The sequence below is a fragment of the Halichoerus grypus genome, chromosome 6 (genome assembly GCF_964656455.1).
Source record: "Halichoerus grypus chromosome 6, mHalGry1.hap1.1, whole genome shotgun sequence".
In the NCBI taxonomy this organism is placed as follows: Eukaryota; Metazoa; Chordata; class Mammalia; order Carnivora; family Phocidae; genus Halichoerus; species Halichoerus grypus.
In genome coordinates, this window is record NC_135717.1 from 51661520 (window position 1) to 51678604 (window position 17085).

Sequence of the window (17085 nt, forward strand, 5' to 3'; positions counted from 1 at the left end):
ATTAATAATATAGGGGTGCCTGGGTGGTGCAGTCAGTTGATCATCGGACTCTTGGTTTCAGCTCGGGTCATGATTTCAGGGTTGTGAGATCAAGCACCACGTCAGGCTCTGTGATCAGCGCAGAGTCTGCTTGAGATTCTCTCCCCCTCTCCCTCCCTGTCCCTCCTGTTTGTGCTTTCTCTCTCTAAAATAAATAAATCTTTAAAAAAAGATTAATAGTATATTATACACTGGTAAAAGGAAAGACTAGTGAATTTGAAGATACGGCAGTAGAAACTATCCAATACAAAACACAGAGAAAAAAGTATTAAAGAATAAAAAGGACAACTTCATACCACCTAACATAGTTATAATTAAATCTCCATAGCAGGTAGAAGAGTAATAGAAAATACATTTGAAGAAACAAGAGTCAAGATTTTCCAAATTTGACAAAAATTATAAACTCAAAGATTCAGGAAGTCCAATGAACCCAAACACCAAAGAAAAACCACACCAAGCCACATCAAAATTAAGAAATTTTAAAGCAAGCAGAGGAAAAATATACCATATGTAAAAAAAAGTATTGAAAGAAAAAAATGTCACCCTAAAATTCTATACCTGGTGAAAATATCTTTTAAAAATGACAGAATTTTATGTTGACCTATTATCTCTGGAAAATGCCTACAAATACTTTTCAAGTCATTTACCATTAAAAGAAGACTACCTTAAATTTCAGTAGAAATAATACCAAATCAATGCTAAACAGTATCAAAGATTTTAGTTCTAAAATATAATATACTGAAAATGTTCAAGAAACCTGCCAGATTAAAACAAACACAAATTCTACAGTGGAACTTCTTTTAAAAAACCAAAAAGTCTGAGGTTCACTGATGAAGGGATATAAAAATTAGGAGGAATTATATACATGATTATATATAAATAAAATAAACGCACTTACACTATACAATACGTGTTTCTTACTGAGATGTAAAATACAAAATATCTTCTTGTATTATAAAAGGATACCTTACAAATACTTTACTCTTAAAATTTTTAAGTAAACAGGATTGCCAGATAGCTTGAAGATTAATAACACATTAACACATCTACTAACATAAATTATTATATAAAGTAGTTGGTGTGACAGATTAATGTATTAGGAGCCCTACCAACTTAAGGACAATCAAAACGGAACTTTAAAACATCTTTGAAATAGTATGGAAAACAACTCATCTCACAGAATGATAAACAATTTATCTCACAAAACTGCAAGGTAAGTTTTAGTTCTAAATAACAATTTAGGATATCGTATCATTCAAAACAAAAAGATTAAAAATAAGCATATAAAAATATTAGAATCCCAAAGATCCAATCCACCTTATGAGAAATAAAGTGAATCTTTTTATAACCCCAAGTATGGTTTAAGACAGGCCCCTGTTTGGAAGCACTTGGGTGGCTCGGTTGGTTAAGTGTCCGACTCTTGGTTTCGGCTCAGGTCATGATCTCAGGGTTATGGGATCTAGCTCAGTGACCGGCTCCACGCTCAGCACAGAGTCTGCTTGAGATTCTTAGATTCTTTCCTCCCTCTCCCTCCTGCTCTGTTCCTCCCTGCCCGCCCCCCATTGTGCTTGCTCTAATAAATAAAATCTTAAAAAAAAAAAAAAAAGGCCCCTGTTGGATATAATTCAAAGATACCTAATATAAAAGAACCTGAAGGACTGCATCTTAAGATCACATGAGTTAATTACTGTTCTCTAAGTGCAAAGCCTTTTCCATTCATAGGAGTATTTCAAATACTAGCTTTTCGAAGTTCTTATTAGGTCTTAATACTACTTCTTCATTTAAAACACTTTAAAGGCATGTTTAAAACTTAAATTTTCAATAATATACACCTGACAAAGTAAAGATAAGTGATAGTGCTTAATACTACTTCTTCATTTAAAACCCCTTAAAGGCATGTTTAAAACTTAATTTTCAATAATACATATCTGACAAAGTAAAGATAAGTGATAGTGCTTATTGAAAAATCTCTATGTTTTTAGGGCTATCTTACCTTCTGGTGTTGGTTTGTCTTGAGGAAGATCTGGCATATTTTCATCCAAGAGGTCTGCTAAGGACTGAGAATTTGCCAGCAGCTTCTGATATGACATAGCAAATTCCTCATACTGTTTATGTCTATCTTCACTTAGCTCCCCTTTAGAATGGAGAATACGCCTATAAACAAATGATGAAATAATCTGATAATCTCATCAAAATACATGTGTTCATGTACTGTTACACTGGGAATGTTCCATAAAATTTTATTTTATCACATAAGCTTTTTGCACGATTTTCTTCAATTTTTTATTAACATTTTCAAGATGTATCTGAAAATTAAAACTGGTATAATCAAATTCACCTAAGCAATTAAATTTCAACATTAATTCATCAAAGAATATTGTGATTAACTATGCCTGCAGAAATGTAAAATTTAACAATGCCACTAAATAAAAATTTTTAAAGTATTTTGTTAAAAATACTCCCTTCAGACAGTTAATCAAAAATACTTAACATACCTAAAAAACTTACTATTCAAAAACAACAGGTTATAAAAATCAGTATCCTTAAACTTTTAAACTTTTACAATGATTTTAATCAAGATTTTTTGAAAAAGCTCACATCTTCCAAACAGCCAATTCTCAGTTTACTGTACCAGTACTGGATATTTATCTATTTAACAAATATTAATTGAGCAACACACGTAAGCAAGTCCAGGCCATCTCAGGAGCAGAGAATACAACTAGTCTTCTATTCTACAAATAGGTCACCAATAAGCCACCCATAATTAGAAATGCAGAACTACTGAAAAATTTCAAAATGTACAGTGAAGTAAAAACCTTACTATATCTACAGATAGTTGAGATGTCTGTAACTGCATCTATTTATAACTAAGTACGTATGTAGTGGCACACGTGAAATCTATAAACCTTAATGCAAATACAATACAGGTTTCAAAAAGCCAACTGTAAATTAAAAATTAAGTCATTTTCAAAATATTTAAAAGTTTTTTATTACTTGTCATTTGAGTTTTCTTATGAACAAGGAAGAAAATGAGGTGTTTTTTGGTGATGTTATCTTATTAAGAGTTACAGAAAATAAAGTGAAAAACCATGCCTAAACTTATTCATCCCAGCTTAGCTGGAACAATTTCCAAACTTTCCTATCTTACCCAATTCCTACCCACATAAACTTTTGTTTAAATGCTGTAACATTCCAGCCAACATTTTCTAAGTTAGGAATATCAGCTCCCATTATAAGCTCAAGGTAGATCAAAGCATAGGATACTATTCACTAAATCCAATCTTCTTTTTTCAAATCCAGCCTATTAGGGATCTAAAATGAAAATTTTTCACTCATTTTCTTACAATATAAAAGTACATTAGTATCATTCTACGAACAAGAATAGTTTCTCTCTTTAACCATTTATTTCAAACTAATTTTACAGGAAAAAAGTCTTTCAGTAAATTTTGTGAATGAATTCTAAACCCAAAACATTCAAAAATACTCAACTCACGAAAGCAATGACTATTATTTTGAATAAGTGAGCTTGTTAGAACTTTTAATTAGAAGTTATATCATTTTTGGGACGCCTGGGTGGCTCAGTCAGTTAAGCGTCTGCCTTCGGCTCAGGTCATGATCCCAGGGTCCTGTGATCCAGCCCCGCATCGGGATCCCTGCTCAGCGGGGAACCTGCTTCCCCCTCTGCCTGCCACTCCCCCTGCTTGTGCTCTCTCTCTCTCATAAATAAATAAAATCTTTAAAAAAAAAAAAAAGAAGTTATATCATTTTTGAAGATAAAAAACACTAAAATTAAATAGTTTAAATAAATACTCAAAAGTAGACTATTCTAAAATGTTCTGCAGTTATTATTAGAAAAAATGTTAAGTCAATAAAGACTTAGGAGTTTGTTCTATAGCAGATTATGTTCAGAGTGATAATAACAGTCCAAAGAGATTTCAAAACATCTGACAATTAAGATGCAAAATTATTTCAGTACTTGAAAAGAAACAGGAAAATATCTCAGAATAACAGAACCTGGAACTTTCTCTAACAGTTCTGACATTCTAGTAATCTGAAGAACATATATGCAGTTTTTAGGTTATACAACATTAATAATTTATGATATATAAGCAGTAACAAAATGATGACTATTTTATCACAACAAAAAAGGAACACTCTTTTTTCCAATATCAATCTCATTTTCAAACATTGGCCTGTGACTTTGCATTCAATCAGTTAAAAGTGATTTAATTCTATGACAGTTCCCTTTGTATGCATTCCAGTTCCTTTCCAGTCATCCTAGAACAAATTTAAAACTCTGAAGCTCCAGAAGTAACTCCTCACACTCCCCCCAAATCTCAATCCCATGATCAAATTTTTTAACAGTACTAATTTACTTGACTGCTTAACTTACATGTGCTTAGGTTACTACCTAGTGAGAACAGTCCTCAGGACAAAAGCTTAGATTTTGGTAGATTTATTTTCTAATCATATCTTACACTAAAAACTTAGCAAGCAGCACAAGATACCAATGAAATGGCACTGGAAGAGTTCTGTCATACACAAAACTTATACAGTTCTACACATTTTCCTTGACTTTATTTAATATATTTACTAAACATCAGACTAAACACACAGGACCTAGTAAGAACACAGATTTCAAGCAGAGAAATAAATGCATCATAGGCACCCGAACATTCAAAATCCCTAGAGTCATTTAGAGGTGCTCATCAAATTAAAATGAAACATTTTTTAATGACTGTACTATATATGGCAGTTTTTTAGGTTTATGAAGCCCACTGGAAAAGATTTTCAGTTTAACTTTTTTAGAAGACCTGTATGAGGGAACTAAACATTATTGCAGCACATTTGACCCAAGTACCTATTCTATTCGGTGTAAATCTCACCAAAATTTCTTATGAGAATTCCATGGGAATATATCACTATGCAAAATCAAGTTGAATATATGATTTATCACGTATCATTTTAATTACAATCTCTTCAGAAGCCCATATATTCAGAAAATTGAATAGAAGCCATTCTTTTTGAGACGGTCATAAATTAGAGGTTAGCAAATTATTTCTGCAAAGGGGCCATATGTAAGTATTTTAGGCTTTGCAGACCATACGTTCTTTGTTGCAACTACTCAACTCTGCTGATATGGCACAAAAGCAGCCACAGATAATACATAAACAAATGAGCATGACTATGTTCCAATAAAACTTTATTTATGGATACTGAAATTTGAACTCATATAATTTTAGTATTTCACAAAATATTACTCTTCTGATTTTTTTCCAACCATCCAAAAAAGTTAAAACCATTCTTATTCTTAGCTCACCAGCTGTATAAAAAATAGTGGTGGGTCTATCTGGCCTGTGGGCCATAGTTTGCCAATCCCTGTCATAATTAGAGTTCACTGAATCAGTATCATTGTTAAATGTATTATAAATGAGTACATTCCCTCTCATGACATCACTGTAAAAGAGGGAGTTACTGGCAGCATTTTAGAGATATAAAAAGCAACGAAAACAAAGTTAATTCCAAATCTTATTCATTATAATAAAAATACAAGATAGTAGACCTCCTTCACCGGATGATGAGCTATCACTGTCTGGAAGCAATCCTAAGGTATATCCATCTTTGATTTCTAGTGTTTTTTATATTACTGATTCAATATTGTAAAACTGACAGAAAATATCAAATAGTCTATTCTTGAATCGAGCATTCTATCTCATAAGAAAAGTCATAAATGCTCAAAAAATTCTAGTATTAAAAGACATATTTTTGTTTTCTTTCCCTTTTTTCAATTTGTCTTATTGCTTGACACTCTTGCTCTTTTATTTTGTATATTATTTACTGTTATTTCGCATTATTTTAAAAATACACATTTTCAAAACCATGAAAAGGCACAGGAGAAATTCTCATCAAGTCTTTCTGAAGGATTAAGCAGGAAATATAGTACAAATAATAAACTCACATTTACTACTTACAATGAGCCAGATACTGTTTTTAAAAGTGCTTTTACACGTGAATTCACTGCATCGTTCACATTTATCTCAGAGGTAGAGTGCTACTGTTACTCCATTTTACAGAAGAGAAAACTGAAGCACAGAGATATGAGATAACTTGCCAAGAATCACAGAACTGAGTAAATAACAGATTTAAGATTTGAACCCAAGTAGCCTGGCTCCAGAGTCTATGCTCACAACTAGTGGACTATACTGCCTCCCAAATTAAAATTATCCACTTGGTACCTTATACTGAAATTAGAATGTCTCTCAAATACATATATCAAAGGCAAGCCTTCTCACACTGGGGTGTTTATTTTATATTCTTTCGGGTCCTTCTGTTTGCATCTGACTTGGTAAGCACTAAGTGGCTACTGTATTTACTACACACCTTAAAATCAAGTACAAATACTAAATGCAGATGGAAGATGAGTAATACGGACATTGTGAAAAATACAGTATGAAGAGGTATGAAAGAACTGGATCTGTCACTTGCTATATAAGACACAATGGGCAAGCTCTTTAATCCCTAGATCTGATCACCTTCAAAACAGAGGTATTTCTTTCAAGGGTACTATGAGGATCAATTAAGATCATACATTTGATGCACCTGATCAATGTACAAGTTATTTTAATGAGGAAAAAAACATGCCACAGCCTACTGTAAAAAAGGCAAGAACTTCAATGCCAAATATTATTTGATCTTCTATTAGCCAAATTAAAAAGAAAAAAAATTTTGGCAAGAACACAGAATCTATCTTAGCTTTGACCTTATACAGTCACGCAAAATAACATAGAACACATGGCCAAAATCTTGAAAAAATAATCATGAAGCAGACCCATGAAAAACTACTAGGTTTTACTTTTTATCTCTTTTAGCAATTTGTCAAATTTTCAAGCGAATTAAATTTTCTTTTGGTTTCATTTTAGAATTTGGTTATGGATGTCTTATAATCTTGTGTGAAAACACACTACAGCATAGTAACCATAACTGTACTCAATCAAATATTTATTAAATAACTGTCAAAGTCATTGAATGAGAGATAATTTCAGGAAAGATGGAACAATTTTAGAGTACTTACAAAATTGTTAAAGCCTCGTTGAGTCTAAAGTACAGTGACAGAACATCTTAATAGTGCTTAAATACTATACAATTTATCAAACATTCCACCTGTAAAGGCAAGGTACAACTTACCTGGAAGGGAAGTGGAAGGTAAAAGCAACACTACTTAATTTTACATTAATGTGCTTTTAAATTTCAACAATGGCAAAGTAATATCTCATGAATTTGCAGTAATGAAAGAAATCTCTGATTTTATAAACAGGGAAAGCCTACATTCTGCTTGTATTTTTTTTCTATACTTTCAATCAAATCACTTAGTGCTGTCTAAACATGCAATCATAAGGTCCTAATTCACCAGTACTGAAAAAAGAAACTTTTACCACCATTCCCACCAGTTAGGGAGAAAGAAAGGAATGAAGACACTTCAAAATTATTCAAGTAAGAATTGACTTAATATATGAATTCATGATTTCACTACTGCAAGAAACAAACTGTTATATAATTAAATTATATCTAATAAAAATTAAATCATTTCTTCAATTCTTATTAAATGCCAAAAAATAGGTCATATTACCTCACTGAGAAAAATATCTCACAGCACAAAGCATTTTAAGTATAAAGTAAGACCACTGAACATTATAAAAAGCAAAACCTACCAAGTAAAGCTATTAACTCTAAACTGGACGATGTTACTGGTTATTTTCAAATGTTTAAATATTAATTATAACTCCCCAGGATCAATCACTTAACCAAAATATATTTTAAAAATTCTTTGACGTACAAAAAGCTTATAAGGTCAAATTTATAAGAATTCATTATAATTATAACTCTCTCAGGGGCTTTGAAACAGAACTAGTTATAGATAGCTAGTATTAGAATACCTGTAGTATCAGCCCAGGTAACATGAGAAAAGAACAGCTAACTAAGACTCAACAAGTGTTATGCAGTCACTGTCTTCATTCATTCATTAGTGTCTTTTAGAAAATACCAGAGATTTTATTATTCTATTTTTATAAATTGGTTGAAAGAAATCTTAAGTATAGACTTTAATGAGTATAGACGAAGACTTCACAACCTCTATGAATAGTGCCATCTCCCAAGCTAATTAAAATGACCCAAAGCATTTAGGATTCATAGACTGAAAATATAATGTATTTGGGTTTTTTTTTTAAACTGTCATTATTAAGATATTGTATAAAGGCTTAAAGTAATTTAACTACATGAGTCTTAAATATCTGCTAGCTTGGCACTTAGATTTCCAGCATTTCCCTGCCTAAGAGAAACCTTACTGGGAAAAACTATTGTCCACAATTATTCCCATGATGCAGAATAATCTCAAAACACCTACTGGATAATGACTGGGAGGGGTAAACTTTGGGCAACTGGTCATTTTAACAGTACATTGTAATGTACTAATACCAGGCCAAGGGACTCTGCACTAATCCTCATGTCTTCTTGGTCAGTCAGGTATTCAAATCTACACTATAGAGGCTGCTCAATTTGAAGCTATCCTAAGGTATGCGTTATTTATTAAGCCATATGCCAATTATTTTCTATATTGTGATTAAGATTTTCCCATCTCCCAGGGCGCCTGAGTGGCTCAGTCAGTTAAGCGGCTGCCTTCGGCTCAGGTCATGATCCCAGGGTCCTGGGATCGAGCCCTGCATTAGGCTCCCTGCTCAGCAGAGAGCCTGCTTCTCCCTCTCCGTCTCCTGACTTGTGCTCTCACTCTCTCTCTCTCAAATAAATGAATAAAATCTTAAAAAAAAAAAAAATTTTCCCATCTCCCAAATTATTACATCGGTGTAGACAATATCCCATGATAAAATGACTGCTACAATGCTAAGATCAATTTATACTAGGTAAATAACCTCCTCTAATAACCACAGGTTAACAGTTCTGGATTTTTTTTTTTTTTTAAGATTTTATTTATTTATTTGACAGAGAGAGACACAGCGAGAGAGGGAGCACAAGCAGGGGGAGTGGGAGAGGGGGAAGCAGGCTTCCCGCTGAGCAGGGAGCCTGACGTAGGGCTCATCCCAGGACCCTGGGACCATGACCTGAGCCAAAGGCAGACGCTTAACGACTGAAGCCACCCAGGCGCCCCAACAGCTCTGTATTTAAATGAGTAAAAGTTTCTAGGTAAAGGCCACAAAACCATGCTCTTAACACTACATCCCATTCAAAATTTTCATGGTGACTTGAATAATATTAAAGAACAGGTCTGCTTATCAAAACTGAATGTGACCAGCAGATAAGTACATAATGATACATACAGCAGATAATAACATAATCAATGTTCAAAATTATCATTAGGATAAAGTAATATGCCAAAAACATCTAAATAAAGTTAAAAGAGGTAAGTCTGCATTCAGGTTTAAGAGATGATTTCCACTAGTTCAAGGTGAAGAACTGGTTTGGCAGCAGTTCATTTGAGAAATTAATCTTTAGGTATATATAAGCTCACAGTCAAAAGAACGACAAGGCAGCTATAAAAAGTAATGGAATTTGAGGTTACAGGCAGGAAAAAATGCATCCAAAACGAATGTCCTAAGGATAGTCACGTGGAAATCATGGAACAAACTGAAGGAACAGGAGGTGTTTAGCCTTGAGAAGATGAAAAGGAAACATCCTGGCAGTTTGCAAATATTTGAGATATTATCATGGGTATGAAAGAGGAGACATGTCCCATGTCAGTGTTTCTCAAACTATCTGTGGTAAAGGAATTATTTTTTTTTCCTAATCACTGCAAACACTTTTATAAAACACAGTAACAATACCAGGACTATAGAAAATTGCTATAAAAGATGTCTAAATGCTTAGTCTGTTCCTATACTTAATTCATTATGAATAGGTAAACAGTTCATGGACCCCCCACTTTAAGCAGCTTTATTCCATTGGTACCAGAAAAATGTAAATCGAAGGGAACCATTTTATGGGGAGTTAAATTTCAGCTTGAATTCCTAGTAAGTAGGTGTGCCAACATTGGAAGGGCACTTTCAAAGAAAGAATACTTTATCTGTCAGATAATCTGTAAAATGGACTCCTGCACTGGAAAGGGGATCGGATTAAGTCATTGTAGACTCTACCCTCTAAGCTTCTGTGAGGCCAATCAGAAGTAAACACACACAAAACCCCTAAAGTAACTGATAAAAAGTAATCAAAGCATACTACAAAATCAGCCGTGAGGTATTAAGTAGAACATATGGGAAAAAGAAAAAGACTAGGAAAATGACAAAACACTATGTAAGTCGTAATTATGAAACCTTAAATATGTGAGAATTATTAATAGAGGGCCACTGTTTTCTGCTTAAACTCATTATTGACTATATAAATACACCCTGAAGTTGCCTATTCAAAGTTTAAAACAGTCCTCACTATTCAAAACCACAAAGATCTTTGTTTTCAAAAATAAAAAAAGAAACCCTGAGGAACACCACTGCCATCTTCAACTCTCACGTCTTCAGTGACCCTCAACCATCATGGTTTAGTCATAAAGTCTGTGGACCTATCCTGACATAAAGCTAACCACACTGCTACAGTCTTCGCTTCTAGTTAAGTCAATCACCTTCTGATTAAACCAACAGGTTTATGGAAATCCATACCCTCCCATAATTCTTGAAAAACAGCAATTTCAGACTCTTAACCATGCATTTTAAAGAGGTGCAAGGTACTCAGCCAAACGCTACTGCTGCTGCCTCCTTTCTGTACTCCCTCAGCCCTCCTCCAAATCCACCCTCCATAAAAGTTGACCTACTGCCCACCAACTACATCAACTTCTAACTTGTTGATGCCTCCTAGGTACACAGGCTACACAGCAGTATCTTGGAACAATCAAAGGTGGCCCCTCAATCAGATACCTTCACTAATTACCACAGGCACATACATTATTCCACATTATTCCTTGAAACTTTAAATGGATGGTCCCAGGAGAAAGACTCCTGTTAATGCACTTTACACAGTAGCATTTAAGAAATTTTTTTCACATCTAATTTGTTGCACTATTTTCCTCATTTCTGATCTAAAACACCACTGATAATGACTCATTTTCTAAGAAGAACAAGTATCAACAGTGACATCAATAAATTAAGATACAAAACAATGAAAGCAAACCTGTTATAGAGTGGGCACAACAAAACACACAAAAATAATAGCAGGTAAGTTAAAGTGACAGAAAAAGAAAATTTATCCCTCAACATTACGGAGTTTTTTAAATCACAGGAAGAAAACACATCCACAAAGTAAAAATCACCATATACTTGCCAGTTGTCTTTTAAATTCAGAAACAAAATCTATCATAGACTCCCATTTAAACATGAGTACTTAGACTGGTACTTTGAAATTCTCCTGGAAATGTTAAGAAATCACCTGCAATGAGCCCTTTTCCTTAAGTTCTTTCAGTGGCATGAAGACTTTAAAAATTTTTAAGTATGAGCTCCAAAATAAATTCTCAATTCTGAGAAATATTTGAAAATCACCTGTTTTGTCTCTCAGTATTCTGAAGCTCCCTGTGGTCCCTTTTCAGGTGTTTGGTCAAAGATGTAAAGTATTCTTTTAAAAGATTCTGGAAAGGTTGTTGTTTCTCTGGACTAATTATCTCACTAGGAGGAAAACTCAAATTAAACTTCTCTGCAGCACTCTTCACTTTCCGTGGCACAAGTCCAGCAATATCATCTCCGCAATGTCGACAAAAACTAATCACCACGGAAACATGAGTATGGGATTCCCGATCAGCATTAATAATATTTTTTAGCTGTTCATAGATTAAGGAAAGACCTTCCTTGTCAGTGAAAATCCCAACTATTGTCAATTCTGCAATGAAACGCAAATCAGTTCTTAACTTGGTAATGTTAGGGGTTTTCTCTTCTTTCCTCGCTTCAAAATGTTTTTTCCAAACCTGAAGAAGTGATGGAGCAAAGTCCGCATAACGCTGGTGAAAGAGAGAGCACAAGTGCACAGCACAGTTCACATCAGATATTTTTAGCTTTGCTTCCACAATAGAAGCTACAGCTTCTGCAATGTATTTGCTTAAATTTAGGCCATTAAAATCATGGGACAAGGAGTCTCTCTGTTGTTCTGTAATAGTTTTTAGTTTCTTGACAAAAGCAGTATTTTTCTTCAAACTTGAGTCTAGGCGGCTAAAGAAATTTTCCTCTGGCCGGCTGTCTGGAGCATTTTGGTTTTTGCTACGAAGTTCCTTCCTTAACTGATGTCGTTCCCAGGCTTCCTGATGAAGCTGAAGGGATTCCTCTTTCTCTCTATATAAAAAACAAACAAGTAAATAAAATACCTTGTATATTTTGAAGAATCACTGTCAAATTTCATAAGAAAGACAATGAAAACATAATCATATAAGCATCAGCATCCCAAAGAAATGAAACAAGCAAAAAACCTTTTCCTACTTTTTTTTAAATATTTTTTTCAACTCATGACCTGTGATCAAGACCTGATCAAGAGTCAGACACTTAACCGACTGAGCCATCCAGGTACCCTTACTTTAAGATTTTGTTTTTAAGCGATCTCTGCACCCAGATGGGACTCGAACTCACAACCCTGAGATGAAAAGTTGCACGCTATACCGACCGAGCCAGCCAGGCACCCCTTTTCCAACTTCTAAAGACATTTTATTAATGACTTAAGATAATGAAAACCCGGTATACTGAAAATACCAAATGTGGCAGAGTGGATGATTCTGAATAACTAGAGCAAAAATCATTCTGTCAACTAGCAAACTAAATGAATAAAACACTTTTGTCAATTCTACCTCAATAAAGCTGCAAAAGTAAATGGATTAAACACATAATGCGTAATATGAAAAATATAAAATAATATGCCTGGGAAGGATATAAGACCTAAAACAGATAAAAGCATTGAGAATATAGAAAAAAAAAAAAATGTCCACAAAGAATACTTTAAAGAACAATGTTTATAAAAAGAATGCATTAAAAATGTTTTGCTATTTAAGTACAACTTTTCCATACTTCAGGTTTAACCAAACCTCTAATAAAGTACCTTTCTCAGTTTGGGTCTTAAAATTCAAGTGTAATTAAGAAAATCTGAAAAGGAACTAGAAGATAACTGTAAGATAAAACTCCTTTAATAAAAGGCTAACAGTTTACCCTGAAAAAAAAAAAAAATTAAAAGATGAAACATGAAGAAAGTGCCTCCCAAAATTTTAAAGAAAGAAAAACTTATATATGTACAAAAATAAGGGTTAACTAACTAACTAACTAACTAACTAACTAAATAAATAAATAAATAAATGTATTCTGGGGGGCTGAACTTTAAAAAAAAAAAGATGGAACATGTTTAAATTGCAAAAGTAGTAAAATAACTTGAGCAGGAGCAGGAAGGTAGGGACAATCTTGACTTTGAGGCTTCTGAGATACCAAAATACGTAACTTTAAAATATAAATTTCTAAAAAGCAGATTTTCATCTTTCAGAGATAACCATCCCTGAGCTACCCTTCTATGATTTTTCAACTAAAAGCCATAATAAGTTAACAGGGAACACGGACATGTGAATATCCCTTGGAAGTCTCCCAGCCACACACAAATAAAGGATTAGCAGTGAGAGCACACTTTAAGAAAGAATAACTCATTATGTATATGCATTAAATAAGTCCATTTTCATCTGCAATAAAAACAGTTTAAGATACATAAATGAAATATTTACCATTGAAATAATGAGGCTTTAAAGTACTCCAGGGGAAAAAAGTGGGGTAGATAGGGCGGTGGGGGGCTTGGAAGGACTGGTTCGTTATTCTTTTCTGTTTTTTGCATTATGTTTGAATTTTTCCCAATAAGTTGGGAGTCTGATGGTTTGGGTTTTTGTTTGTTTGTTTGTGGTTTGGTTTTTTTTTTTGTTCTTTCTGTACTAGGGTAGAGGGAGGAACAAAAGTAACAGTGAAATTGAATATCCTTGTGAATATTTTAAAATTAATTTGAATACATTTTTAGCACAATAAATTTAAAAGTTTAATTTCAACATGTAATTAATATAAAATAATCAGTGAAATACATTACGTTCTTTTTTTCATAAGTCTTAAAATCCAGTGTTCTTTTTACATTCACATTTAACAGCAATCTCACTTTGTACCTGCCTCCTTCTGTGTGGTCCACAGCTCCTTGTGAATTTTTTTAGAAAGTAAAATATAAGCAAGAAACTCTCAAGAGTATGGCTCTGAATATTCCCAAACTGGCCTCTACTATTGCCTTCCATACCTAAGGCTCCGGTACCTCTCTAAAAATAGAAGGGCTAAAGAACTTTGGTAGGAGAGTAGGTGCTTGAGCTGTTCTAGAGATCCATGAAAATTCATGTTTGCAAAGTTTTTTAAATCACACATATATGGAGAGAAGAGCCCATGCTACTCAACAGTTGTCACTCGTGCTACATCCTAGTAGATTTCCTGAGGACTACCTTGTTTTTCGCCAAGTCATTATACTACTTATATAGATTTACAAGGTTAAAAATATATTTATGTTCTTTCTTTTTTAAAGATTTTATTTCAGGGCGCCTGGGTGGCTCAGTTGGTTAAGCGACTGCCTTCGGCTCAGGTCATGATCCTGGAGTCCCGGGATCGAGTCCCACATCGGGCTCCCTGCTCAGCGGGGGGTCTGCTTCTCCCTCTGACCCTCTTCCCTCTCGTGCTCTCTGTCTCTCATTCTCTCTCTCAAATAAATAAATAAAATCTTAAAAAAAAAAAAAAAAAAATTAAAGATTTTATTTCAGAAAGAGAGAGGGCACACGCCTGTGCATGATCACAAGCATGAACAGGGGGAGGAACAGAGGGAGAAGCAGACACCCTGCTGAGCAGGAAGCCAGACATGGGGCTCGATCCCAGGACCCTGGGACCATGACCTGAGCCAAATGCAGACGCTTAACCGACTGAGCCACCCAGGCACCCCTAAAAATAGATTTAGATGAAAATAAGAATGGGAGGCATTATGGAATTCTTTTTAAGGACAAATTTTTAAAGTTGGCTAGGTTCAAAAAACCCAGCCACTCCACTGTTTATTGTAACCTCTTCAAACTTCATTTTATTAATCTGTCAAATGAGGATTATTAGGACTGCCTTTAGGATATGTGCTGATACGTTTTGTATTGCCTAGCACATAATAAGAATTCAGCAAATAACAGCCATTAAGAACTAAAGACTTTCAACTTAAGACCGACACCATGAAAAAAAAAAAGCTTTTTAAAAAAATCAAAAACAATCCAGATTACCCTACACCTAAAAAAATACGTATTAAAGATAACTTTATTATTTATTTATGAATTTAATTACAATTATTTAAAATGAGTAATTAAAGCATCATAAGCATGCCTCTAGTCACTGAAAATGTAACAGAACGAGTAACTGAAGATACTCTCGTTGAAGTGCACCCCAGAGGTCTGATTCCAAATAATCATTGCTTTCCTAACATTACAATCTTCCCATTCCTTCACATCAATAATAAAATAAATGTTCTTACTTCAACTGGGCAGCTTCTTCTTCTTGCTGACGTTTTGCCTGCTCTTCTTGCTTCTTTTTCTCTTCCTCCTCATGTTTCTTTTTTTCTTCTTCCTCTTTTTTCTTTAATTCTTCCTCTGCCTTCACCTTTTCTTCTTCTTTTTTCTTTCGTTCCTTGTCTTCTTTTTTTCTCTTATCTTCTTCCAGTTTCTTCTTTTTATCTTCAGGGACCTTAATAACCTCCTTCTTGGCAGTAAGCTTGATCTCATCTTTTGGTTTCTCCCTGCTGCTCACTGGCCGCCTTTCACCGCAGTCTTTTTCCTTGTTGTTTAGTAAAGTTTCTTTTTCTTCCATACTTGCTGGCTTTTTACGCTCAGCTGGCATTATGTTACCCAGAACAATCTGTAAGAGTAAAAGAATGTCAGTATTCTTTGCAGTATTGTAAATGCAGTGACTTTTAGTAATGTGACACTGTTTTTTAAACAGAACATATTAATGCAATTGTTGTGGAAGATTAAATGCATGCAAAATAAACACTATTTCTGTGATAAAATAATTTCTTGGTCACATTCCACATTCTATCATTATTAGTTATGCCTCACCTAAGTACTTTTTTACTTTTCACTAAGGAAAAACTGAAACATAAACAAAAGTAGAGAGCACAATATAACCACCTCCATATACTCACTGCCCAAATTCAACCATTATCAACTACAAAATGTAACATTCAATCATAAATACTTCAGTATGTATCTGAGAATATTTTCAATCGGTTTTAATCCCAACATTTCACATCCGTTAGGAGATGCTGGTGACATATTTCACACAACATGGAACAGAAGTTTTTAAGTTGGAACATAAACGAGCTCTTGCCTCCTATAAATGAACTAACAAAATAGACAACAGAAGATGGATTTCACATTATCATTCTAACCTTATCAAACTTGCGAATACAGAAACCATCAACTATCTCAAACTATACTAGATTTTTAATCTTTTCATTAGTATTAGTCAAAATTAATCTATAAATAAACATAATGATGATTACAAAATTTGTATATTCTGTCTATATTTGCCAATACAGTAGCAACCAGCTCAGGACTTCTCAGCCTTGCACTATTACTATTTCGGGCAAGATAATTCTTTGGGGGTTTTGGGGGGGGTAGTAACACTATTTTGTGCATTATACGTTTAACAGCATCCCTGCCTTCTCTATTAAGGAGGTGCCAGCAGTATCTCCCCAGTTTTGACAACCAAAAACTACTCCAGACATTGCCAAATGCTGCTTGAGGACAAAATTACCACCAGCTGAAAAACACTGCACTAGCCACATGAGGCTACTTAAATGAAAATTAATTAAAAAGAGTTTGAAATTTTGTTCTTCAGTCACTACCCATATTTCAAGTGCTCAATTCCAAAAGACTAGTGGCTACCACAACAGACAGTGCAGATAGAGAATATTTTAATTATCACAGAAAGTTCTACTGGATAACACTGGTCTATAGTACAGGCTCTATACAGTTAATTGGAAATAAACTGT

General features: G+C 34.0%; 1 protein-coding gene across 5 annotated transcripts in view; it reads right to left on the minus strand.

Moving 5' to 3' along the window:
* UPF2 (UPF2 regulator of nonsense mediated mRNA decay) overlaps positions 1 to 17085 on the minus strand; it is a 109070-nt gene that overhangs the window by 87677 nt on the left and 4308 nt on the right. For all 5 annotated transcript variants that reach the window (XM_078075143.1, XM_078075140.1, XM_078075141.1 and 2 more), the window contains exons 2-4: positions 15568 to 15947; positions 11571 to 12350; positions 2033 to 2193 (exon numbers count right to left, since the gene is read on the minus strand). In XM_078075143.1, the coding sequence (XP_077931269.1) occupies positions 2033 to 2193; positions 11571 to 12350; positions 15568 to 15929 (1303 nt within the window). In that variant the 5' untranslated portion in view covers positions 15930 to 15947. The remainder of the gene's footprint in view (positions 1 to 2032; positions 2194 to 11570; positions 12351 to 15567; positions 15948 to 17085) is intronic.